We start from the raw sequence: 25123 nt of genomic DNA, 5'->3' as shown, positions 1-25123 counted from the left end.
GAATCAAGGATGAGAACAGTTTAGTCTGCCTTTCACTGAAAGTGGAGTTTTTTTTTAATTAAATGAAAGGAATGATTCTGTTTGCCAAATAATTGGGTCCTAAAATGAAGCTTAGATTGCTGATATTGTTGTTTACAACGATTAAGCTTATTTTTCTGAGTACAATGACCCTTTGTACGACCACAAAGAGTTTAAATTGGATTTTTAAATCAATTTTGAAAAATTAACCTCGCGGTCCTTCTTGACATAAAAGTTCCTACTTGACAGCTCGTTCCAAGGGGACCATAGTTGATCCATCGAAAAAATGTTGTCTTGTCATTATTTTTTTCTGCATTAAAATGAAAAAAAGTGATCAGAAATGGTTTTTGGTCGTGTTTTTTACCGTTGTACATAAAAATTGACATAGGGCTTTAGTACCCAATTGTTATCAAATAGTTTGGAAAGATCATTAAAATGTTTTTGAGCAACATCTGATTCATTACAACAAATGATTTGGATGATTTTCACAGAATGGCTACAGTGCCTGACTGGTTTCGTTGTCTACTCTCATCAGGATAACAACCCAGGTATATCATCATTATAATAGCGGAGTGTGTGCATTTAGCTCAGGTGTAGGATGTGGACATCGCAAGTCACATAAATTTTCATGCTGGATGACCATTTTTCAGTCGCGACTACCTTCATGCCTCTACACTGCATCATGGACGGCCGTGTATTAGGGACCTACATAGGGAAATGAAATGTTCTGGAAGAAATTTCAAACACCCAAAGTCATTCAAATTTAAGGTTGAAAAACTTGTAGTTTTTCTTTGCGCTGGCACTTTTCTTGTACCGAACAAGCACAAACATAACAAAAACTACCAGATTATTATCAACAACAGTTTTACAATGCTTGTGATTGTTATAAGTCTCGCTTTTTTGCCAAAATTATTTTAAATTGATTCCAACCTTGTTCTTACACGATCTTGTTGCTCGATTGGAACCCCGATTTGACAGTTCGATTGGAACCCTGAGAGTGACATTTCGCCTCTCCATATAGGCTCTCTACCGTGTATGCTTCGCTTTAACTCCCGGTTTTTGTGCACTGTTTATATGATTGTGAGGGTACGTGTGAGTTTTGTTCGGTGACCACCACGAGTCGCGGCCCACCTGCAGCCAGGCACGTTAATGGAAAATTCTTCTTCCATGGACCATTATTTTGTTCATAACAAAAATGCAGCCCACGCTCCAGAGAAGTTATTTTTATGTTGAACACGGGCACCGGCCATGCTGGTTTCGATTTTATTGTTTTCCATTGGCAAAATTAAATTCGCTCTACAAAAGATGAAAAATTGACGAACGTAATGCTTGTTACCGACTAACTCAATTTTATTCATGCAAATTTGCATTAGAAAGGCTATTAGAACACTTGGCTCACAACATATAGCGTGAGAAAGAATTTCCTCCCACTACTAGTGCCTACTAGTAGCAGCAGCCACCACGATATAGGCAAAGGCATTTCCAAGCATTTTGATGCATGTATTATCCTGTTTGGCATGCAAGACAGAGAAAAGCCATCTCAACCACCAACAATCCCACAAGCTACACTCAGTTGTGTGAGAAAATCTAATTCTGTTTAAAAATTTTTACTTAATAATCCAAAGTTTACATTTTTTTTTGTTTTTAACAGTGTTTGATTTGTTTCAGCCCACAGTCTTTTTTGAAATTCAAATGATTTATAAAAATATCCTGGTAGGCCAAATTCAAACTAGCACAGGTTGCATGTCCTTTGACCCGGTGGTAAAGTAACGCAACCTCCTCTAATTAGTGATGGCAGAACATATTTGGGTCATTCTCTGCCAACTCACACGAAATCGGAAAAGCCCTCTTAGATTTTCGTGAAACTTTGCTATAAGGGGTAATTTGGGTCCCTGATCACGAATCCGAGGGCCATTTTCGATATCTCGTGACGGTGGGGCGGTACAACCCCTTGCACTTTTTTGGATTTTCATTAAGACACCTTTTTCAGTTTTTCGTAGGCCGAACACAAGCTCTAAACGTTAAAAAATAGTTTTAAAATCACTGCCATTTCCCGTAACTCAACTGTCAAAAATCGAGAGACATGTCATGTTATGAAAAACTTAAAATGTACTTTCGAACTAAAATTTTAATTTTGAAATTACGTGTTTTTTGCAACTTTGCAGGGTTATTTTTGAAAGTGTTACAATGTTCTACAAAGTTGTAGAGCAGACAAAAAACAAAAATTTGATTTATGAACACACGGAGTTTGCATGTATTTTGCGGGCGTCATCAGAATTATACGAAAAAGTTTACCAATTATGCTTGTTAGGATTCCTATCTAAATAGTAAAGCAGAGCTCACATATATCGAAAACTAGAGTTTTTTTTGTAAATGGTTCTATAACAGGGGTGACCAAAGTAAGGCCCGCGGGCCAAACGTGGCCCGCGAGGCCATTTTTTTTGGCCCGTGGACCCATTTTGGATGATCATGTAAAATGGCCCTTTGACGCATCTTTAAGGTGAAGCCGTTGATCATTTTCAAAGAAAATTGATCATCACTCTACAATGCTCTGTATTGAATTCAATTTTACGAATTTCTGCACCAAAATGAATCAGCATGAGCCGGTTATTGCCTTCTTGAAACCACTGAAGGAACTTTTGATCTAAATCAAATGTGTTTCAAAATTTATATAATGTTGTGCTACAATCACTGACGTCCTAGTTGGCAATCATTAATTAATGACGATTTCCATAACTTTGCAAGGATAATCGTTACCAAAAGGAATCAGCATGTGTAGGGCACTATTCTAAACAACTTGTTGAAGGAATTTTGTCAAAATATTGAAAGCGATGCAAAATTTATATCTTTGAACGAAAAATCATGGCAATGATTGGAGTCTTCACTTTAAGTCAGCGATTCTCAACCTTCTTCTAGGCTGGTACCCCCTGCCATGTAAATCAAGTAGGCCCGGTACCCCCGTTGAGAATCGCTGCTTTAAGTGATTTTATAATTCCTGTAAATTAAGGTTAAGTTTATGCCTATTTTAACACGTTTCGTAACAGGTTTAGATGTGATTAAAAAGAGTAAATTAGATCAAAATTTTCATCAAATATTTATTGAAATTTTATTTAAAAAGATTGGAGGAATAATTTTCGAAAAATCCTTAAGCAAATATTTATAATTGAAATTGCACAAAATTATAAAAAAATATATTACACAATTTTACAAAGTTTGTGTCACCCCTTTTAAAATATATTTAAAAATAAATGTAAATACAACTGTAAAATTTTCATTATATTTGTGAAATCACGATTTCAACAATGGTGATTTCACAAATATAACGAAAGTCGCAATGAAACGCAGATAAATAATGTTTATGTTGGAATTTTATTTTGATTTTCTGTTTTTAAATTAAAAACAGAAAATCAAAAAAAATACCAACATAAACATTATTTATCTGCTTTTCATTGCTACTTTCGTTATATTTGTGAAATCACCATTATTGAAATCGTGATTTCACAAATATAATGAAAATTTTATAGTTTCCAATTGATTCGAGTTTATTTTTTTTTTGTTTTCTAATATTTTGTTTTTAGTTTTATAGATTTAAATAATAAAAACACATTTTTTTCTCATATGGCCCGCAAGCTCATGTGAGCTTCAAATTTGGCCCGCCATTCAGAAACTTTGAGCACCCCTGTTTTATAAGATATACAATTCCCTATGTTTATAGGACCATTTCAATTAAAACTGTACAAATGTTTTACTTTTAAACATGGAAAACATGGAAGTTTCTGCGATTGCTATCAATTTGGCCTCATTTGATGACACTTTGAACATCTAGCTAGTTGTAACCAAAGCCGTGTTTAATGAATTGTCGTTTAATTTAAGAATGATCAACTTCAAAATAGTTTAGATTGTTCATCTGCACTTTCTTGAAGTGTTCTTCTCTGAAATAAAACGAAAATTTGATGGGTTTTCCCGGATAAAAAATTACCATTTGATTACCATATTGGATCATACAATGACACTTTGAGAAATGGTAACTATTTGTGAAATCGTTTTTCAATTTCCCAAAATTAAAATTTAACTATATTAAACTATTTGTGAACTGTTTGATTTAAGGTTACTTTTTGCCAAATAGTACTTAAACCATTTATTTACCATAAAACAAACAGTTTTTTGACGAAAATAGTACTGAGTTTTTTAAGGTTACCATTGCTAACCACCCTTATGCCAGATGGTTAAACCATTTGTGAGATAGTAAAAATTCATGCCAACCATATAAATACCATTTTTAAAATAGTAGCCAAACATTTTTGGAAATGGTAGTAACAATATAGTTTAAAGTTCAATTACCATATGAAAAAAAGTTTTTATATGGTACTTTTTTATGCGGGTTGATTGTTCGGGGGCCGTGACGGCTGTTACGACGTATTACAAACTAACTCGAGATTTATTTCGAATGAATTTGTATTGTCTTGTTCCATACATTGAAAATTTCAAAAAGAAATCATTTTAATTATATTTCTCAAATTAGGCCAAACGTTAATTTATGATTTTGTTTTGTTTTAATTTTTTTTGTCTAAGTTTTCAATAAAAACACTTCTAGATTTTTTTCTTATTAGGTCCTATAAACATATGAAAGACAATAGTTAATTGGTCCTTAAAAAAAAATCTGGTTTTGTGCAACTGATTGTATACTACATGAAAATTTCAAGTAATGTATTTTTAACTTAGTTATATATTTTTAAAAATACTGACAAACTCCCAGGCTATATCAGATTTTTTAAAATTAGGAACTCATATTTGAAAAGGACGTAAAACCTCGAAAAAATATTTTGTTAAATTCATCGATATTTTGGACACTGTTGGCTACAGCATAATTGTTATTTTGCCTTAATTTTTTTTAAACATTTGAATACATGAATTACATGAAATTTAATGTTTACTGTTGACTTTTTTTACACAATAACTGTCACCATTCCCAGATGTAACATTACTATCATTTTTTTAATGTGTTATCTTCAAAATTGTGTGTCGATTTGGTTCTGGCTTCTTTGATTATAGGGAAGGTACTCATTTAGTTTGATATCTTGCAAGTTGAAAAAAATGCAAGTTGAATCTACAAATTAAACGATTGTTGGTATTCTTTAAGTGTAATTCAAATAGCGTTTCTTATAAAATAGAAATTTTAGAAATGTATACATTTTTATGGAGAAATCAATAAAGTTAAATAAGAATCAGTTAGGTCCAAAACCGGAAAAATAAACAATATTCAAGTTGGGGTAATACTAACTACCCGAAATTGATTGTAAAAGTTCTTCAAAGTTAGGCTAGAAAACGAATCGGTTAAGTCATGAAGGATGGTATTTGAAAATTGGTCGTGTATTACATTTTTAAAGTATGTATTCATTTTTTTCAAACAAGAAAAAAAAGATCGAATGAGAAAAAGAAACTGAAAATGTAGCTACACTGGATGAAGTTATTAATTTTAAGGCCGAATGTGAACATGGATAAAAGTGACTTTCGGAACAATCATTTTGTGTATCGATGAACAGTTATCCGAATCCGTTTGAATTAAACGTGAAGTTTGATGGTCTGCACAGTAAAAAATAGTGTAAATTTAGAAGGTGTAATTTTGGCAGGTTGAATATTACCTCTTTAATGTTGTAATTTTACCTCAATTTAGACTGAAAAAGTGGCATTACACCTGAAAAGTGGTAAAATTACACATTTTTTCTGACATAAAATATGTAATATTAACATGATTTTTAGCCAATTTTCGCAAGTGTAATAATTTTGGCATATATATATGATATGGTTTTTTTTTCTAATTTTATTTATCAGATAAATGAGTGTAAGAATTATCTTTTTATGCATAAGAATGCATTTAGCATAGCGTAGCATAGCATTGGTGTCTACCTGTAGTTGCTACTCTGTTATTGACCAGGACCTCCAAGAATTGCTCCGTGGACCACAGATGAAGAGTAGGAACCAATCATCACCACTTCGCAACTTTCAAATGTCCCTATCATGCTAGCCAATCACAGCGCCGGCCACGACCAGTGGTAAGACACGGGGGAAGTGGATAGGAATTTTAGTCCGATACTTGAGTGATGAAGACCGCTAAATCAGCTGCGTCTTCGACAAAGTATCACGTGAGGTTTGAGGGTGTTAGTAAGATGGGTGTGAAGCCAGGATTCACCGTGGTAAGTGATGCGGCCGGTCAAATCTATTTATAGTCCTTAATTCTTCGTATGTTCTTGGATTCATTTTTGGAAGCTTTCCAATTCGGTTCACCAAGCTTTTTGTGGTGAATTCTGGTCGTGTTGAAAGTTCAATATTCGCCTAACAATTATGCAACCAGTGTCCTTGAATTCAACTTGCATTCAATATTGCATTTTTCCTGTTCTTAGGTTCACACAGATTCCAATCAAGTTTCTTGGATTCTTATAGCATTCTTAATCCATCTAGACAACTAAGCCTCGATGGTCTGGTGGTTAGCATTTTTGTCTGCTGACCCAAAGGACGGAGGATCGAACCCCGCCGCGAGCTAATGAATTTTTCGTTCATATTCAAGTGTTCAGAATTATTCCTTCTTTCCATAATTTCTCGATAGGGGCAGATGGGAATCGAACCCAGAACCTTCCGCTTACAAAGCGAACAGCGTAACCATTCAGCCACGCCTACCCCCTTTTTATGCATAAGAATGCATTTCAACATAAACTGATATACTATTTTCATGAACTAACTGTAGAAAACATACCGGTACCAGAAGCATTCGTCAGCTTGGCCCTCAGCACTTCTCGGCCTGGCTCAGTTCAGTGGGTTTGATTTGCTTATGTACACTGGTGTTGTTGTTGTTGTTGTTGCTCCTACTGCTCTGTACACACCATTATAGTATGGAAATTCATCGTGCCTTAACCCCTTTTCAGGCAGATGAGCGAATCGAATGTGCATATCTAATACCGAGCAAAATCTCATTCAGATTTATGGAAATTGAGTAACATCGTTTGGGAAGGGGTGGTTTGTTCTTTTGTGGTGGAAAAAATTGAATCACCATTTTTGCTATTGTTTGATTTGTGTTATAGACTTCGGTTATCATTTTAAGTCTCAAAATTTATCAGAATAATTTAAGGAATGTAATATTTGGAAGATTTTCCAACATCCTCCAAAACTCCCATGGGTACAAATCTCCTTATTTAATTAATTTGGCGAATCCGTGAGATGCAAAAAAAAAATAAATAAAAAGGTGTCGTCCGTTTTTGGTGGCAGTCCGACAGGTTCGCGGTCCGTCCCATTAGTCTCTACGTGACACTTTTGAGTCTCCCCGTATCTTTGTGGGATTAGGTTCCATCAATCTTATTTTTGACCGACGGTCGCCTCTCTCTCTCAAGTCACCTCGGTTACCTTCACTTTGCAGGTTTTCAAAGATTTTCCGGAGACCGGACGATAAGGTGTAAATAACAAGACCCAAAAGTCTGCTTCTTCTTTTTTTGTTTGCTCCTGAGACGTCTCTTGAGGGATAAATTAATTTCTTATCAGCCGGTTTCTCATTCGGGGTGACTTTTTTGTGAACTTTTCTTGTTTTTTAGGGCTTCTTCAGTTCTCAAATAACTTCAAAAATAACTTCTAAGAATAAGCGTTAATTCAAAAGTTCCTTCCAGCTGAGAATCGTATTTATTATTATATGAATTATCAAGAATGTAGATCTTAGACTAACATTTCATATCTTTTTTTCTCCACTTACAGTGAGGAGAACGTGTGGAAGCTGTGCGAGCAGGTGAAGAAGACACATCCGGCGGAACTGTCCCGGAGCTACGCCGTGTTCGTGTCGAACGAGCGGCGGACGGTGCCCCTGTGGCGGCAAAAGGCCGGCCGCGGCGACGAAAAGCTCGTGATATGGGACTACCACGTGTTCTACATGCACAACCCGTCGCCGAACCGGTGTCTGGTGTTTGACCTGGACACGACGCTGCCCTTCCCGACCTACTTCCACAAGTACGTCACGGAGACGTTCCGCTCGGACTACGCGGTCACGCCCGAACATCACAGGTCAGTGCAAGGACCCTTGCTTGATGAGGTCAATTGATTGATTTTTGTATCCTCTCGTTTTTTTCTATATCCTTCAGATTCTTCAGAGTCATACCGGCGGAGAAATATCTGGCGGAGTTTTCATCCGACCGGAGACACATGCGTAGACCTGACGGATCGTGGATAAAGCCTCCGCCCTCGTACGCGCCCATTCAGACAAGCAGTAAGTATACTCCAAATTAAGGTACCGTAAACTGGGGTGACTTTGATAGCCCGGGGTGGCATTGATAGAAATTCGATTTGGCCACTTATTTTGATACAACCAATTTAACAGTCACATTTTTGCATATATGTTCGATAATAAGCTATCCCATTAGCATTAAGCTTACATACTCAAAATTCTCAAAAATGTTTAGACATTAATTTGACGGGCATTTGAAAAACCTATCAAAGTCACCCCGGGCTATCAAAGTCACCCCAGTTTACGGTATTATTCAATATCAACTATAGACTTGTACAACGTTGTACAAAAAAACAATTCCAAATAATACATCATAAATGATGTAAATTCTTTTAATACGATTTGATGTAAATTTCCAAGAAATCACATACATATAGGGTAGAGTAGTCATCAATGAGACACGGGGAACAATGATAAAATGGCTCTCACAAGTCGTAGTTTCAACCAATCAGGCTCATATTTGGGGGAAAGGTGTGTCTACTGGATACACGTCTGCCATTATAGTGGCTTTGGTTATGGACGCTCCCTTGAAAAGTTATTCATAAATGTTTGATTCTGGGGTGTAAAAGTAAATTATGGACAAAAAATTACTTTTTCGCTCGTAGGCTGCCATTAACACCAAAACTAATATTTCTTCAAATTTCTTTCGACGTTCCATAGGGATTGAGTTGGGCTACAATGTCCTTTCATTAGGTTTGGCCAAAATTTAGAATATACCCAGTATCCAGGACTGTCTCATTGTTCCCCACTCAATTCAGCTCATGGGTAACAATGAGACACTTTGATTTTTCTTCTATTAAACTTTTCAAAATCTATGGAAATCTTTCAAAACATGAATTAAAAGTGATTTTTGTCATATTTATAGAGTTTTAACTTCATTTAACCAAAAATACAACGTTATTTGGTATAAATATACGAATTTTACAAAATTTAAATACTTTTTAGTATAACTTTAGTTAATTAAAGTTTCATATTGGCAAAATTGCTCTAAAATGTTCAAGGCAAGTAAACTGCAATGGAACAATACAAAACATGATGTTTTACTAGAAAAATCTTGATTTTCGTAGTGTGTCTCATTGTTCCCCAGCTGTCTCATTGTTCCTGCCAAGTGCGTCTACAATGAGACAGTTGAATAACTCTGGCTGTAGATGTTGGATCGATCTCATATTTTGGTCAATGTTAGAACACATTAAAAGAAAGAAAATGCAACAAAAAGCTCATTAAAACATGCTGATGGAAAAATGAGAAAAATCTTTGAAAGTTGAAAACCAAAAGTGTCTCATTGATGACTACCCTACCCTAAACATGATTTTACGTGTGATTCAAAAAATAACACTGAATATTATGTTTACATCAACCGAGTTTACATGTGATTCATAATGTTAGTGTCGAGTAAATACTCAATTTTTTGTATAGAGGAGACAAAACCAAAAATTTGGGTATAAAGGGTTTGATTGCATTCTTCTCTACACTCAAAAAAATGAGTTCGCGGAAAACGTTAACAGAGTTCATGCCAACGGGAACCAGGAAGAAAACTGTTCACTTTCATGGTGCAATGTGCACTGTAAAAGTTGAACAGTTTTCTTCCTGGTTCCTGTTGGCATGAACTCTGTTCACGTTTACGCGAACTCATTTTTTTTGAGTGTAGTTATCAAAATTTTAAGAATAAAAATTTGGAAATGTAATTATTACATCGATAGAACTTTTTTTTAATAAAAATGCATGTTTTGATTAAAAATACCTCTTTGATGAAAATGGTTTCGATTTTGAAGTATTTCACACGAGTTTTTGGTTACTTTTCATTAATATGTTATAAGATTTTTTTTAATTTCAATCTAATTTTTTAAAGATATTGACGGGAAAGTATTTCAAAGTTCTGACGACATCATGCAGTAGTATAACTAGCCGAATTATCTGCAAATTCATAAGACATATGGGTCATTTCGCCTCAACTGTACAAAAAAAGTACAAATTCGAAATCGACTTTTTCGGAACAGGCTCAAATTTGGTGAAGCTGTTGATACTATCAAAACATGTTAGGATCCCGATTTTGGACCAAATTGGACCACCCTTTCTTTTTTGGCACCGCCCCAAAGTTTTGCGATTTTCGTCATTTTTTCAAAAAACCTCTTTTTTCAAATGGCCATATCTCGGAAACAAAAAATGATAGAGCAAAACTCGAGAGATATTTTTAAAGGAAATTGGACGCTGAATTGAATGGCGTCATTAGATTTTCGATTGGAATCAAACTTTGATGCATTTTGTGCAATTGAAAACTTTACACGCAATTTTCTCAATATACATGCGATTCAATTTTGAATTAAACTTCACCATCGACGATTTTACATAAAGATAAATTTTTCGAATGTTTGGCAAATTGAAATCTCTTGAGATAACGATTTTTTAGGCTTGCAGTTGCAGAATTTACCTACCACGTGATGCATTTTGAGTGAAAATGTGATAATCATGTTTAGCATGTTTGGGCTCGTTTAAAAATATTTTGAACTTTTTTGAAATAACAATGTACAGATCCGCAAAAACTTTTTTTTCTCGCAAAAATTAAATTTTCGTCAATGCTTGGAAATCTTGGAAATTAATGATTGCAAAGCAACTGGCCAGGTGTACACACTTTTTTCATTAAAATGTTGATACCGTGGCCTGTAATTTCAATTTTTTTGCCCCCATGAACTTAAAAAATATTTGCAACGGCCTTAAAAAACTTACATTTTTATTGCCGCAATGTAATATTTTTTCAAAAATACCTTTTTTGAAAAATTCATAACTCGGTCAAATAAATTTTGTTTATGCTGAACCATGTTTTTGAGTAATTCACTTTATTGGGACCAAGGGGTTGGAAACTCTACAATCTATACTTATTATGTTAACCAGTATATTAAAACTTTTGTTAGTATACCTATTAATTCCTATCCTTATCGTCAGTACAATGACCAATATGTTGAAAGTATATCTTAATATACTTACAATGTCTTGTCACTCAGTTAGTTACTGGCCACTCCGGGTGTGGCCAATCCGGTCAAACTGGCCATTTTCATTACCAGTTTCAAAAACCATGAATTTTGATACCCATATTGCCCCAAGTCCAGGGCCGTGCACAAGATTTTCGAAAGGGGAGGGTTTTCTCGAAAGGGGCGCATGGGGTGCTTGTTTAGATTGCGAAAGGGCGCTAACAGTCAATCTTTAAACTCAATAAATAATACTTTTGTAGATTTTACATATATTTTGCTGGTTCGAATCCCGCGGCGGACGCTCTAAAATTCTAAGTGTAAAATGGGTATCCGGCGCCGTCGCTCTGTGCCTTACTCAAACAGGGCGGCGAAGTCCTTGTAGTTAAAAGGAAGACAGTGGTTGGTCTAGTACCGGCCGACAGATATAAAGTCAACTTCGTTTTATTTTTTATATATTTTACATTGGTGCAACAGGAGACTACACTTTTTGAATTGGCGCGGCAAATCGTGTTGAATAGCGCCATGAAGGGGGGCGTTAATTCGGAGTTTGAGCGAATTTGAGATTTTTGCGCAAATGAGAGTTTTGGCGTAAATCGGAAGAGGGATGGGCCGTTCACTTGTGGAGCGTAAAACGGGGTTTTAGTGAAGAAGTGTAGCAGTAATTGCTCAAAACAAGTTTTCATAAGTTTTCTTTTTTTATATTAAGAGTAGTTCTCTACGATTTCGCAATTTTTTTCACGATTTTTAACTTTTCATTTTTTTAATTTGGATCAAACTTTGCCATGCACCATGCATTCTCTATGTCAAAAGAAGCAATTTTGCATCATTCTTTTTTCTATACAAATGTCCATACAATTCTGGGGGCTGGTCATATTAAATTTATATGCAAATGAATGAATTTCTATATCTTGACAAGGGATTTTCTGATCGATTTGGTGTCTTGGGCAAAGCAAAAAATCCGATTTTTTATGTTTTAAGGGACTAAAAAAGACAATTTCGGAGCTTTAGTGATGATGCAAAATCTGGTTTAAGAGATATGATTTTTTTGAAGAAAAAAACGAAAAAGTGGACAAAAATGGTTGAAGCAATTTTGTTAACAAAATGTACCGTTTTCAGGTTAAAGCTAATTTTAGGACTGCATTTTCAATTTATTTTGGTTTCTTTTCATTTTAAAATAATACTTCTGGAATTTAAAGTACCTCTAAAAAATATTTTTGAAGAGCCAAAAAAAATTTGTACAATTTTCTCTCTGAAACTTTCAAATCGAGCAATTTGTTTCTGAGATACAAAATCTCAAAGAAATCAAATCGATGAACTTGATTTTTTCTAAGTGTTAACCCTTTGCTGCCGATTTTTTTTCGATTTTTTTTAATTTTTCCCTTGTCATTTTGAGCAACTTTTGTTCTACGAAAAACTTTATTTCTCCAGTTTCAAGTTGTTTTTGTTTCATTTTTAGTTTTTATATTTGCATTTATCTTGTTTAGTTAATATTTGTTTTTGGTAGTATTTGGCATATTCTAGCATTTAATTTGTCATGTTTTTTACAGCCAATTTTTCATTATTTTTTTGTATGTTTTTCATTTTTTTTTTACTCTAGAACAAACCATCATCATCTAAATTGTTAAAAAATGTCTGAGACAATAGAAAAAAAAGTACAGAAAATATTAGTGAAAAACACAGCCAAGAAAAACAATCATTTTTTAAAACATTGGTAAAGTCACACGTTCAACCCTAATTTTTTTTTTCAAATTTTAAGAGTTCTTCTTTCCAATGCTTTTTAAAGGTCGAAAATTGGTTAAAAAATTGATTTTTGGCGAATTATTAGATCGAATCCCGTCTAGAGGTGGGGTTGGGTTGTAGCTGGATAAACTGAAAGTGTTCAACTGATCATAACTCGGAAACTACTGGTCCGATTTTCAATCGACATTTCTTTGCATTCCCTATGTCAAAAGAAGCAATTTTGCATCATTTGTTTTTCCAAACAAGTCTCCATACAATTTTGAGGGCTAGAATGGGTATGTAAACGTATGAAATTTTGTATCTTTGGACGGAAGTTTCTGAAAATCTGAAAAATTAGATAAGAAACTTCATTTTTGGGTCAAACATTTGTAACAGACTTTTTAAATATAAAAAATGAAAAAAGATAATTTTGAATATTTTTCTATCGATTCCTTGACTTTTCCGAAGAAACGTCCTAGAAAATCGATAAAATGAAACAAAGTTGCTACAGGAAACAAAGATATATTTCGATTTACCCCAGAAAATTTTCCGAAAAGGCACCTCTCTCATAAACAAAATTTTCAAAAATGAGAAAATAATTAACATATTAAAAAAAATACTTTCACCGCCTGAAAAACACCATAGAAATGATGAAAATATTTTAAAAATAAGATTTCAAAGAAAGTTTCACAAAACGTAAAAAAACTAATCAAAAAAAGTTAGCTTAAGCAACATAAAAATGATAAAAAGTTGCGCCTTGTAATGAAATAAAAATGTTAAATAAAACAATTTGACTACCTTTTTGAAAACAAAATTTCACTAGAGGAGCCCTCATGACAAAATATAAAAAAAAAAATGAAAAAAGTAGAGCAACAGCGGCGTTTTGTTAAAATAAAAACAAAATAAAATTATTTGACTATCGGCGCTCCACAAGCTATAAAGACTGTTAAAAATTAGTCAAACAAAGTTTGCCAACCGGCGCAAAAAAATGTTGTAGCTAGAACGCTAAACAGAATTTTTATTTTTTTATGTTACCGTACGCCAAACTTTGTCTGGCTCTTATTAAACAGTCTCTATGTTGCTAGAGGGGCGTCGATAGTCAAACTTTTTTTTGTTGAATGTTTTAATTTTGTCATAAAAGCGTTTCCAGTAAAATCTTATTTTTTAAATATTTTTTTTCATTTTTAAGCTGCTTTTGGCACCGATTATTCAACTTTTTTTTCAATAATTTTACCAATTTTTTCCCCACTCATAAGGGCGCCTCCAGTAAAACTTACATATTGAGAATTTACATAAAAATGTTAACGTCATAGGGGTGCCCCCATTCCATTTTCCATATCGAGAATTTGCATGATTTTTTCAAGTCGTAGGGGCGCCTCAAGTCAAATTTTTCATATCGAGAATTTGCATGATTTTTTTAGTCATAAGGGCGCCTCCAGTCAAATTTTCATAACAAAATTTGTATGATTTTTTTAAAGTCGTAGGGACGCATCCATTAAATTTTTCACAGCTAAAATTTTCATGATTTTTTAAGGCGTAGGGGCGCCTCCTGTCAATTTTTGAAAAATGAAAATTTGTTTCAAAAAATTTAGGTCGTAGGGGCGCCACTGGTTAAATTTTCATAATAAGAATTTGTATGGCTTTTTTAAGTCATAAGGGCGCCTCAATGCAAGTTGCCATATCGAGCATATGCCTTCAAAGTTGTAGGGGCGTCTTCAGTCATATTTTTATATTGAGAATATGTATTAAAAAAAATAATTCATAGGGGCGCTTCCAGTCAATTTTTCATATCCAGAATTTGCATGATTTTTTTAAGTCGTACGGACGCCTCCAGTCAAATTTTTAATGTTGAGGATATGTTTAAAAAACTTAGGTCGTAGGGGCGCCCCAGTTAAATTTTCATATTGAGAATTTTCATAAAAATGTGTCATTCATAGTCATAGATCAAATTTTCATAATAAGAATTTGTATGATTTTTTAAGTCATAAGGGCGCCTCCAGTAAAATTTTCATAATAAAATTTGTATGATTTTTTTTAAAGTCGTAGTGCTGCCTCCAGTTAAATTTTCATAACAAAATTTGTATGATTTTTTTAAAGTCGTAGGGACGCATCCATTAAATTTTTCATAGCGAAAATTTTCATGATTTTTCAAGTCGTAGGGGCGCCTCCTGTCAAATTTTTAATATTGAGAATTTGTTTTTAAAAATTAAGTCGTAGGGGCGGCACCAATTAAATTTTCATAATAAAAATTTGTATGATTTTTTTAAGCCATAAGGGCGCTTCAATCCAAGTTGCCATATCGAGCATATGCCTTTAAAGTCGTAGGGGCGTCTTCAGTCATATTTTTACATTGGGAATTTGTTTTTAAAAAAAATAATTCACTTCCAGTAAATTTTTCATATCGAGAATTTGCATGATTTTTTTAAGTCGTAGGGGCGCCTCCAGTCAAATTTTAATGTTGAGAATATGTTTAAAAAAATTTGGTCGAAGGGGTGCCTCCAGTTAAATTTTCATATTGAGAATTTTCATAAAAATTGTTCATTCATAGTCATAGGTCAAATTTTCATAATAAGAATTTGTATGATTTTTTTTTAATTCATAAGAGCGCCTCCAGTCAAATTTTCATCATAAAATTTGTATGTTTTTTTTTTAAGTCGTAGGGGCGTCTCCAGTCAAATTTTTATATGACATATTCGTATTGAAAAAAAATTAAGTCTTAGGGGCGCCTCCAGTTAAATTTTTAATTTTCAATTCTCATAAAAATACTTTAGTCATTAGGGCGCCTCCAGTCAAATTTTCATAACAAAATTTGTATGATTTTTTTAAAGTCGTAGGGGCGCCTCCATTCAATTTTTCATATCGAAAATTTGGATAATTTTTTTAAGTCGTAGGGGCGCCTCCAGTCAAATTTTTATATTGTATAATCGTATTGAACAAAATTAAGTCTTAGGGGCGCCTCCAGTTAAATTTTCATAACTTTCCTAAAAATGTTTTAGTCATAAGGGCGCCTCCAGTAAAATTTTTCATATCAAGAATTTGCATGATTTTTTAAAGCCATAAGGGCGCCTCCAGTCAAATTTTCATAACAAAATTTGTATGATTTTTTTAAAGTATTAGGGGCACCTCCAGTCAAATTTTTATATTGCATATTCGTATTGAAAAAATTAAGTCTAAGGGGCGCCTCCAGTTAAATTTTCATGATTTTCATAAAAAATGTTTTAGTCATTAGGGCGCCTCCAGTCAAATTTTTCATATCAAGAATTTGCAAGATTTTTTAAAGGCATAAGGGCGCCTCCAGTCAAATTTTCATAACAAAATTTGTATGATTTTTTTAAAGTCGTAGGGGCGCCACGATTCAATTTTTCATATCGAGAATTTGCATGATTTTTTTTAAGCCGTAGGGGCGCCTCCAGTCAAATTTTTATATTGCATATTCGTATTGAAAAAAAATGTAAGTCTTAGGGGCGCCTCCAGTTAAATTTTCATAATTTTCATAAAAATGTTTTAGTCATTAGGGCGCCTCCTGTTAAATTTTTCATATCGAGAATTTGCAAGATTTTTTAAAGTCATAATTTTCATAACAAAATTTGTATGATTTTTCTAAAGTCGTAGGGGCGCCTCCATTCAATTTTTGATATCGAGAACTTGCATGATTTTTTTTAAGTCGTAGGGGCGCCTCCAGTCAAATTTTTATATTGCATATTCGTATTGAAAAAAAAAAATAAGTCTTAGGGGCGCCTCCAGTTAAATTTTCATAACTTTCATAAAAATGATTTAGTCATTAGGGCGCCTCCAGTCAAATTTTTCATATCGAGAATTTGCATGATTTTTTTAAGTCGTAGGGGCGCCTCCAGTCAAATTTTCATAACAAAATTTGTATGATTTTTCTAAAGTCGTAGGGGCGCCTCCATTCAATTTTTGATATCGAGAACTTGCATGATTTTTTTAAGTCGTAGGGGCGCCTCCAGTCAAATTTTTCATATCGATTTGAAAAAAAAAATCTTTGGCATTTTGGCAACACAGCTAAAAAAAAATCCGGCCGAGGGGCGCATGGGGTGTAACCAACCTAATTTGCCAGGGGGGGGGGAGTTAAACCCCTAAACCCCCCCCCTTGTACACGGCCCTGCCCAAGTCTTATGGTTCGATTAATGTCCCCCCGGTAGAACCTTCCCCAGGGCACTGGCCACTCCAGGTGTGGCCAATATACTTTAAATGTGGTCCCAACCCCATTGCCCCAAATTATTCTGGTTCTCCGGTGACCGTCCTAACAATTTTCATTAGAACAGAATTCCTCCCAATTTAGTGCACAAACTGTGTCTTTCAATGTGTGCGTGTGTGTGTGAGCAATAAAATTACCACCGTGGATCCATCTTAGATGAAACCACGGTAGGCACTGAAATTTTCTGAGGCTAAGTGCTAGCTAAATAGTTTGCATGAAATGTGGCAACAGTGGTGCAACATTCTCGCGTGACAGTTCCACGAAAACAGGAGAGGAGGCAAAATTTGCTAAGTGCTCTCAGCCAATCAGTAGCCGGGATTTTTCCTGCATTCATTTTTTATTTTATCTTAACTTTTGAATACTTTAACAAAGTTTTATCAACTTTGTGAGGTAGTCTACGTTCAATTTAAGACTTCCCCTTTCGTTTGGTGGATAAAGCATGCAGATTGCTTGAATTGGGTGGAAGATATAAGCGATCAAACAATTACACAAATCGTTACACTTTCGCTTCACGAAATCTTGGATTGACACCCGTAGACAGTGCCCTTAGGACAAAGTTCTTTGTCAAAAATGTCTTACCCACAAAGTTTCCTACATATAAAAAAAGCAATTTTTTAAATGTCTTTTTCGTAGTGAACTGTCCAAAATGGTTTTCGAAGCGATTAGAAAATTCCTAGATTTTTTTAACATTAAAAATCGGGTGACACTTAGAAAACTGTTATTTTATGTAAACTCAAAAATGGTATAGCTTCTAAAAAAATTGTAAAGTACTCTTCAATTCAAACAATTTGACATCCACAAAAACATAAAAAATATTTACTTGAAATTTTTTATAAATAAATTATTTTTTAAACATTTATAAATCAGCGATACATTTTTTGACCATACTTCTCCATGGTCTTTTGATTCCCCAGAACGTTTTAAAAAAATTGAGAACCTGAAACTACGGATTTTGGGAATTCAAATTACACATTTTTTATCTAAAAAGTCCTTCCCAATACAAAGTACACGGTGTATTTTTTCGAGACCTCAATGATAAAAAATTCGGTATGTCTGATATTTGGCACCGTGAAAGAAGGGCTCTTTCCCGACATTTTGCGGTATATACCGAAATATTTCGTCGGGGGGTCTAGTGCAACTTTTTTTTTTTTGAAGATTATTTTTCGATTTTATGGGATATTTGTTCAAAAAAGTCACAGGAAATCGGTGCCTTCATGTTGATATTCCTCAAACTTCTTATAAATATGCCTTGGACTCTATCCAACTATATTTGACCAATATTTGATTTGATTTGATTTGATTTGATGTGATAACCAACAGGGCCACAAGGATGACCTATGTAGCGGTTGCCTAGAATTACAGTGGCTCAGACTTAAAGGGAGCATCTTCAAATTACTGCCGTATGAAGGGCCAAAAGGGGGTGGTTGGACGCGAACAAGCAAAATCACTCACGGTGTCCTCAGGGGAAGAGAATCTCCTTCCGACAGTAACCTCCAATAACTCCGAAAAAAGTCTGACAAAGCTGAAAAACAGGGCTCGCACCCTGTTGGGGGCTTAAAAGGGCGCGGCAGACAGCTGGAGACTGACAGAGGTCAATAGATGACCAATATTTGACCTCCAATAAAAAAAAATCGAAACAAATTTACCAGATTTCTAGTTTTCTTTGTAATAACCCCAAAATCCAAGCTGGAAACCCCGATACGACCGAAAGTAAATCTTTTCTTTGTACAATTTGTCATGAAAAAACAGCAACACATTGCCCGGATAGAGATTTGAGCATTAAACAATGCAAAACATAGATTATTTATTTAAAAAGCTGTTTATTACCCAATAGGTTCCAAAAATTATTTTTTCAATCCTCTGCCACATAACACCATCACATTTTAAAACATTTTAGAATCAATCACATTGTAGAAAACAGTTTTCTGAACAAGTTCCATAAAAAAGTATCACTTTTGGTTCAATATAAGCAGAGATATGCCCAATTTCCTGAAATAAATAGTGCCTTTCTCCAAAATTTCTTAATTTAATTACCTTTCACACGATGGGCACTGCCTACTGAGTTTTGTAATGAATGCTATAGAATAATTTCATTAATTTCGTCAATACTTGTTATAATTTTTACGTTTTAATAACATATTATCATCATAAAAATTATCTTAGTAGGCAGTGCCCATCATGTTAAAGGCAATTAAATTAAGAAAATTTTAGAGATAGGCACTATTTATTTCAGGAAATTGGGCATATCTCTGCTTATATTGAACCAAAAGTGATACTTTTCTATGGAACTTGTTCAGAAAACTGTTTTCTACAATGTGATTGATTCTAAAATGTTTTAAAATGTAATGGTGTTATGTGGCAGAGGATTGAAAAAATAATTTTCGGAACCTATTGGGTAATAAACAGCTTATTAAATAAATAATCTATGTTTTGCATTGTTTAATGCTCAAATTTCTATCCGGGCAATGTGTTGCTGTTATTTCATGACAAATTGTACAAAGAAAAGATTTATTTTCGGTCGTATCGGGGTTTCCAGCTTGGATTTTGGGGTTATTTCAAAGAAAGCTAGAAATGTGGTAAATTTGGTTCGATTTTTTTTCATTGGAGGTCAAATATTGGTCAAATATAGTTGGTTAGAATCCCCAAGGCAAATTCATAAGAAGTTTGAGGAATATCAACATGAATGCACCGATTTTCTGTGACTTTTTTGAACAAATATCCCATAAAATCGAAAAATAATCTTCAAAAAAAAAAAGTTGCACTAGACCCCCCGACGAAATATTTCGGTATATACCGCAAAATGTCGGGAAAGAGCCCTTCTTTCACGGTGCCAAATATCAGACATACCGAATTTTTTATCATTAGTTTGTTCTAAAAAATACACCGTGAGTAATTTTATCAGAAATATCCGAGAAATTTACATTGCAACGACTTTCTGCACTTGATAGTTTGCCACATATTTGTTGACATCAAAAATAAATAAATAAAAATTATCTAAACGGTGGTATATCGTGCTCCTTGGAAAATTGGTCCCAGACTGATTCCTCAAACATTTTATAAAATAATTTCATTTCTATGTTCACTAGGGTGCCCAGAATATGGGACTTTTTTTCAAAACCTCGCTCCACAAGCTGAATATTGTCCCTTGACCTATTAAAGGACTCTGGGCCAAATATGAGCCAAATCGGTCATCATTTACACATTGATACTCGGAGGTGAATTTTGTATGGGAAAAATAGAACGGTTTGGTCTGCACGGTGCGCTACTTCCATCCAAATATTTCCAAAAGTGAGATTCTTAGTGAAAATTTAATGCTCTACAACTTTGTAGAACATACCAAAGCTGTTAAACTCGATCCTGAAAAATTATTAGAGATTAAAAAAAGTTATTTTTGTATGAAAAACATTTTTTTCACCAACTTTAGGCTCGGGTATCAATGGGTTAATCTCAACCAATTTCGCTCAAAATTTACACAGATGCACAGAAAATAACACAAAACCCGTTTTCCGCTTGTGGAGCAGAGGGTCATTTTTTTGGGCACCCTAATGTTCACATAAATATCTCAAACTATAATGTGAAAATAGTCATCCATATGTTGAATGTTGTGATCATTCCGATAAAAATGTTTTCAGATTTTTAATAACATGTTTAACATAATTCGAAATAAATGGGCTCTAGATGACTTTTGCGTTGCTAGCAGGTTTACAAGATCAAAACTTAAAAAATCTGGCCAAGTGTTGATAGAAAATCTATTATTTTTACTGGATTCCTGAGACATTTTCCAATAAATTTAGTTTATTGTGGATGGCCTCCTTTCTAAATACAAAGCGATTATCATGAAAAAAATATTGAAAATGGGGATCGAATTTGTTTCCATTACTCAATATCTGAATATCTGTAAACTTATCCCGCCCAAGGTTACTCCATAGCATCCAAAACATTCAACTCAAATTTCTCGGAAATGGGAAAAAATTTCATGGTGGTTATATAAATGCGCCAATTTTGAATAACAACCAAAAACGTATACAAATCGTTACGTTATTGACAACATTTGATATACATGAAGCTTTTTTTTGTCGATTTGAATAGTCAAGTTAGAAATGATACTCACTCATAATTGAATCCTGTCATGTTTCCGTTCGATGTAACTAAACCATCCTATTACACGCGTTTCCCAGAAGTATAATCATTGGTTTTCACACGCACAAATAATGCTGTAATTACAGCTAAACTTTCCCCCTTCCACCTCCCACTGACTATTCATCCATCACCCATCCAATCTAGCCAGTAATTATGGTATTAACTTTCGATTTGTTTACCTTTTCACGCTCTCGCCGCAGCCAACACCCACAGCCTGGACGACTTTATCTGCATGAAGCCGGGCAAGGGCCCGGGCAGCGTGTACGATCTGCTCCACTTTGTGCAACAGTTCTACAAACCGCCGGACCGGAACATCACCAAAACGCAGAACTAAATTACGCTTACCGGGAAGGAGGAGGGATAATTCGTAGTAGTTAAGCAGACGGTAAGAAGAAGAAGAAACTTTATGGGGTGGGAAGAAGAGCAAACTATTTCAATGTAATGCGCGCGTCCAGAAAACAAGAAAAAAATCATGTCAGCGACAGGTGGTTGCATTTGAATCGTATGTTTTTAGTGTTATAAATTATTACGCAGCAGCGATTAGCAAATCATTGCTGAGAGAGAATGGTGAGGATTACAAATAAATTGATTATTATATTCGATATATTATACAAACACGAAAACAAAAATGTTAGGTAACGAAATAAAGAGAGTGCGAAAAAAATGCTGTATTTAATGGAGTGAAGAAATTAGGCAAATTAATTCCAGAGGAGCTAATTATTTGTTACAACAAAACTATGGCAAAGAATGAATTGAGGAAAAAATACTAAAGATCAAAAAACATATAAACACACACATACACCTTTTTCAAACTTTTACTGCACAATTCTTAACTTTAAGTGATTACCAGTGAAACAAGAATGTTGAAAAATTTTAAAGGAGAAATGACTACTCAAAAGCAGCAGCAACAGCTAACGAAGCAAAATCTAACAACAACAAAAACGAACAACTTTTTTCTGCGCAACTACTACAATTGATATTAGTTAAACTAGCGAGTTGATATCGTTGATCTGCACCACCCTACCTTTAATTCAAATTCCGCCCATTTTTTTTGTATTGTTTAGGTTCAAAAAAAGTTCAAAAAAACATGGGCTTGGTGATTGTGCATGTCGGTCGTCAGTTTTCGTGGGATTTGCGTGGCAAGTAGGTGCTATTAATTGAATTCAGACTCGCAATCCTAGGGGGTTTGGGGTCATAAATTAGAGTTGCGTAGAACAATTACACGCAAAAGGTCAAATAAATAGAAACATCGTGTACGGTAGAGTTTTTTTTTGTGTGAAAATTAATGTTGATGAGAACAAAAAGACTCTTGCTAAACATGTAAATGTTTGAATAAGGGCTAAGAACTCTACTTTTACTTCATTTTTGGAACTTAAATATGTATCACGTCTCAAGCGGTATACGCACCGGTCAAGGAAAATTTCAAATGGACAGCAGAGGCAGCGAAAGCAAGCCAGAGAGGGTGAAGAAAACCCCAATAAATAGCTTCCTCTAGTTTGTTCTGCTGTTCGTAAAGCTTTTTCTTGACCCCTTTTATTAGAGGTGCGTATTGGCACTCAAGTAGGGAACTGGGCTTGTGGAAACAGGAGCTGTTTGCATAAATGTCCCATATGCATTTTTTTTATCATTTTTGAGTTAACGATGCAGTCTAATTCTAGAGTATTCAAACTAACAAATAAAATGATTTGGCATAAAAGCCAATTTTTTCAATGATTGAAACATCCTCTACCACGTGGTGCAAAAATCTCGATTTTGACAAGTGACAAGTGGATAGTGAAATCTAAATGAAAATAACCTGAAAAACTTAATGACAACATTCTTTGTCATTGTAGTCATGTCTGTAGCATAATCCATCCAAGTTTCCATGTTTTCATACATCAAATTTAAGCCTTTTGACGATTTTTCCATTTTATCTCTCTAAATATCTATTTGGATGCCTTAACGCAAGTGAATTTGATTAAAGTTTTGTGACTTTGTATTTTTTGAAAAGTTGTTGAAACTTTCCCGAATTAACCCCCCTCTCCCGCCCACCTTTTTGTCAGAGCCTAGGCGCCCTACTGACTGTAATGCACCAAATTACTTCACCATCTTTTTTGATACTTTCATCAAACGTCAAACCATGCGAATTTTTTGATGGATCATTATCCAGAAATAGAGAGAAAAAAACCAACTTGCATCAAAAAATCGATTCTAGAAATTTTCACAGATTTAGGATGGTGATCGTTTCTTTACTTTTCTACCACACAAAAAAAAAGTGATACTAATAGCTTTCAAACTGTTCAAGTCACTCACAGAATTAATTTGAGTGTTTTTAGTTAATTTGTCTAGTAGTTCGATCATAAAATTTATATTGTTTGACAGCCCGAGTAGACGGAAATAACTTGGGAATAACATTTTTTGATATTTGAAAATACTAGGCCAATAACATTTTATGTTATTTATAACAAGATTTGTTATTCGTCGTTATGATTTTTTTGTTATGGGATTGTTATTGTAATAACAGACTAATAACATTTTTAGTTATTCTTCGAACAAATCTTTGTTATTATTTTTTGTTATTTTAACAACTAATCCGATCATCCCAATAACAGTTGGAGTTATTCTTCCATAACAAGAAATGTTATTCCAAAGTTGTTTTGGCTTTCAACCAATATCAGACCAATAACAAATTTTGTTATGATAACATAAACTGTTATTAAACCCTTATGCAAAAATGGATTTTTCAGGAAGATTCCATAACACTTTCTGTTATTTTAACAGAATTTGTTATTGAAATGGCATGAATTTTGTTATTACCGTCTGCCCGGGAGTAGTGTCGGCGTGGATTTGCCGTGGACAACTGGATCGCTATATCTGTAAAAAAAGGAAATATTATGATTTGCAAGAAAGGGGAAAGATGACGACAACAATATATACCTTATGTAACTTGTGATTTGAGTAAAAGGAATACATTCTTTGCTAACAAAGCTTGTGTGCCAAACCAAAATGTTTTGCTCCTTTTGATTGCTGACACCAAGCGCCTGCCAAGATCACCATTCCAAAGCGACCGTCAGTGAACGCACACAAAGTTGAAACGAACGGAAACGAGCTTAGCACTCAAGCAGTCTCTCTCTTTTTGATGTGCTGTGTGGTGACAGCAATCATTTGAATGCAGTCATTACAAAAATGATCGGGATGTCAAACGATCATTCTCTGAGCGAATGAGTTTCTGATGCAAGTCAAATAACTGTAACTTTCGGTTTTCCATCACTGCTCAGTGGTTCAGATCGCAAAATTTAGTGGAAATTTCATTTCCCGGAACATGGTGAAGTTTTGGAGTTTTAGTGTATTCAGAAGAGTTGTAGCAAATGATAGCCCGAGCAGACCCGGGCAGACGGTAATAACAAATTCATGCCACTTCAATAACAAATATTGTTTAAATAACAGAAAGTGTTATGAAACCTTATTGAAAAATCATTCTTGCATAAGGGTTTAATCACAGTTTATGTTATCATAACAGCATTTGTTATTGGTCTGATATTGGTTGAAAGCCAAAACAACTTTCAGGGTGACCACTCAAATTCCATTTTCAAATTCCCGACTTTTTCCCGACTTTTTTCCAGACTTTTCCAGAATGCTAATAAAATAGGCATTTCTTATTTAAAGAATGATTTCAAACAAAAAACTTTCTATAAGAAAAGTCAATATTAACCACCGAAAAAAAAATCTCAATGAATTAAAAAAAAACCCAAATGTATGTATTTTTTGTAAATACAGAAACTAAACAACAAATAAAGAAAACTTCAAAAATGTAATTTTATT

At 34.2% G+C, this 25123-nt stretch overlaps 1 protein-coding gene across 2 annotated transcripts in view; it reads left to right on the top strand.

Annotated features, from left to right (window-relative positions):
- LOC6046407 (protein N-terminal glutamine amidohydrolase) overlaps positions 1-22079 on the top strand; it is a 113455-nt gene extending 91376 nt beyond the window's left edge. For both annotated transcript variants that reach the window (XM_038262928.1, XM_038262929.1), the window contains exons 3-5: positions 7756-8058; positions 8136-8260; positions 21523-22079. In XM_038262928.1, the coding sequence (XP_038118856.1) occupies positions 7756-8058; positions 8136-8260; positions 21523-21656 (562 nt within the window). In that variant the 3' untranslated portion in view covers positions 21657-22079. The remainder of the gene's footprint in view (positions 1-7755; positions 8059-8135; positions 8261-21522) is intronic.
- The last annotated feature ends 3044 nt before the right edge of the window (positions 22080-25123 follow it).

This window comes from Culex quinquefasciatus, chromosome 3 (genome assembly GCF_015732765.1).
Source record: "Culex quinquefasciatus strain JHB chromosome 3, VPISU_Cqui_1.0_pri_paternal, whole genome shotgun sequence".
Lineage (NCBI taxonomy): Eukaryota > Metazoa > Arthropoda > Insecta > Diptera > Culicidae > Culex > Culex quinquefasciatus.
This window is presented reverse-complemented; position numbering and strand designations above follow the sequence as displayed.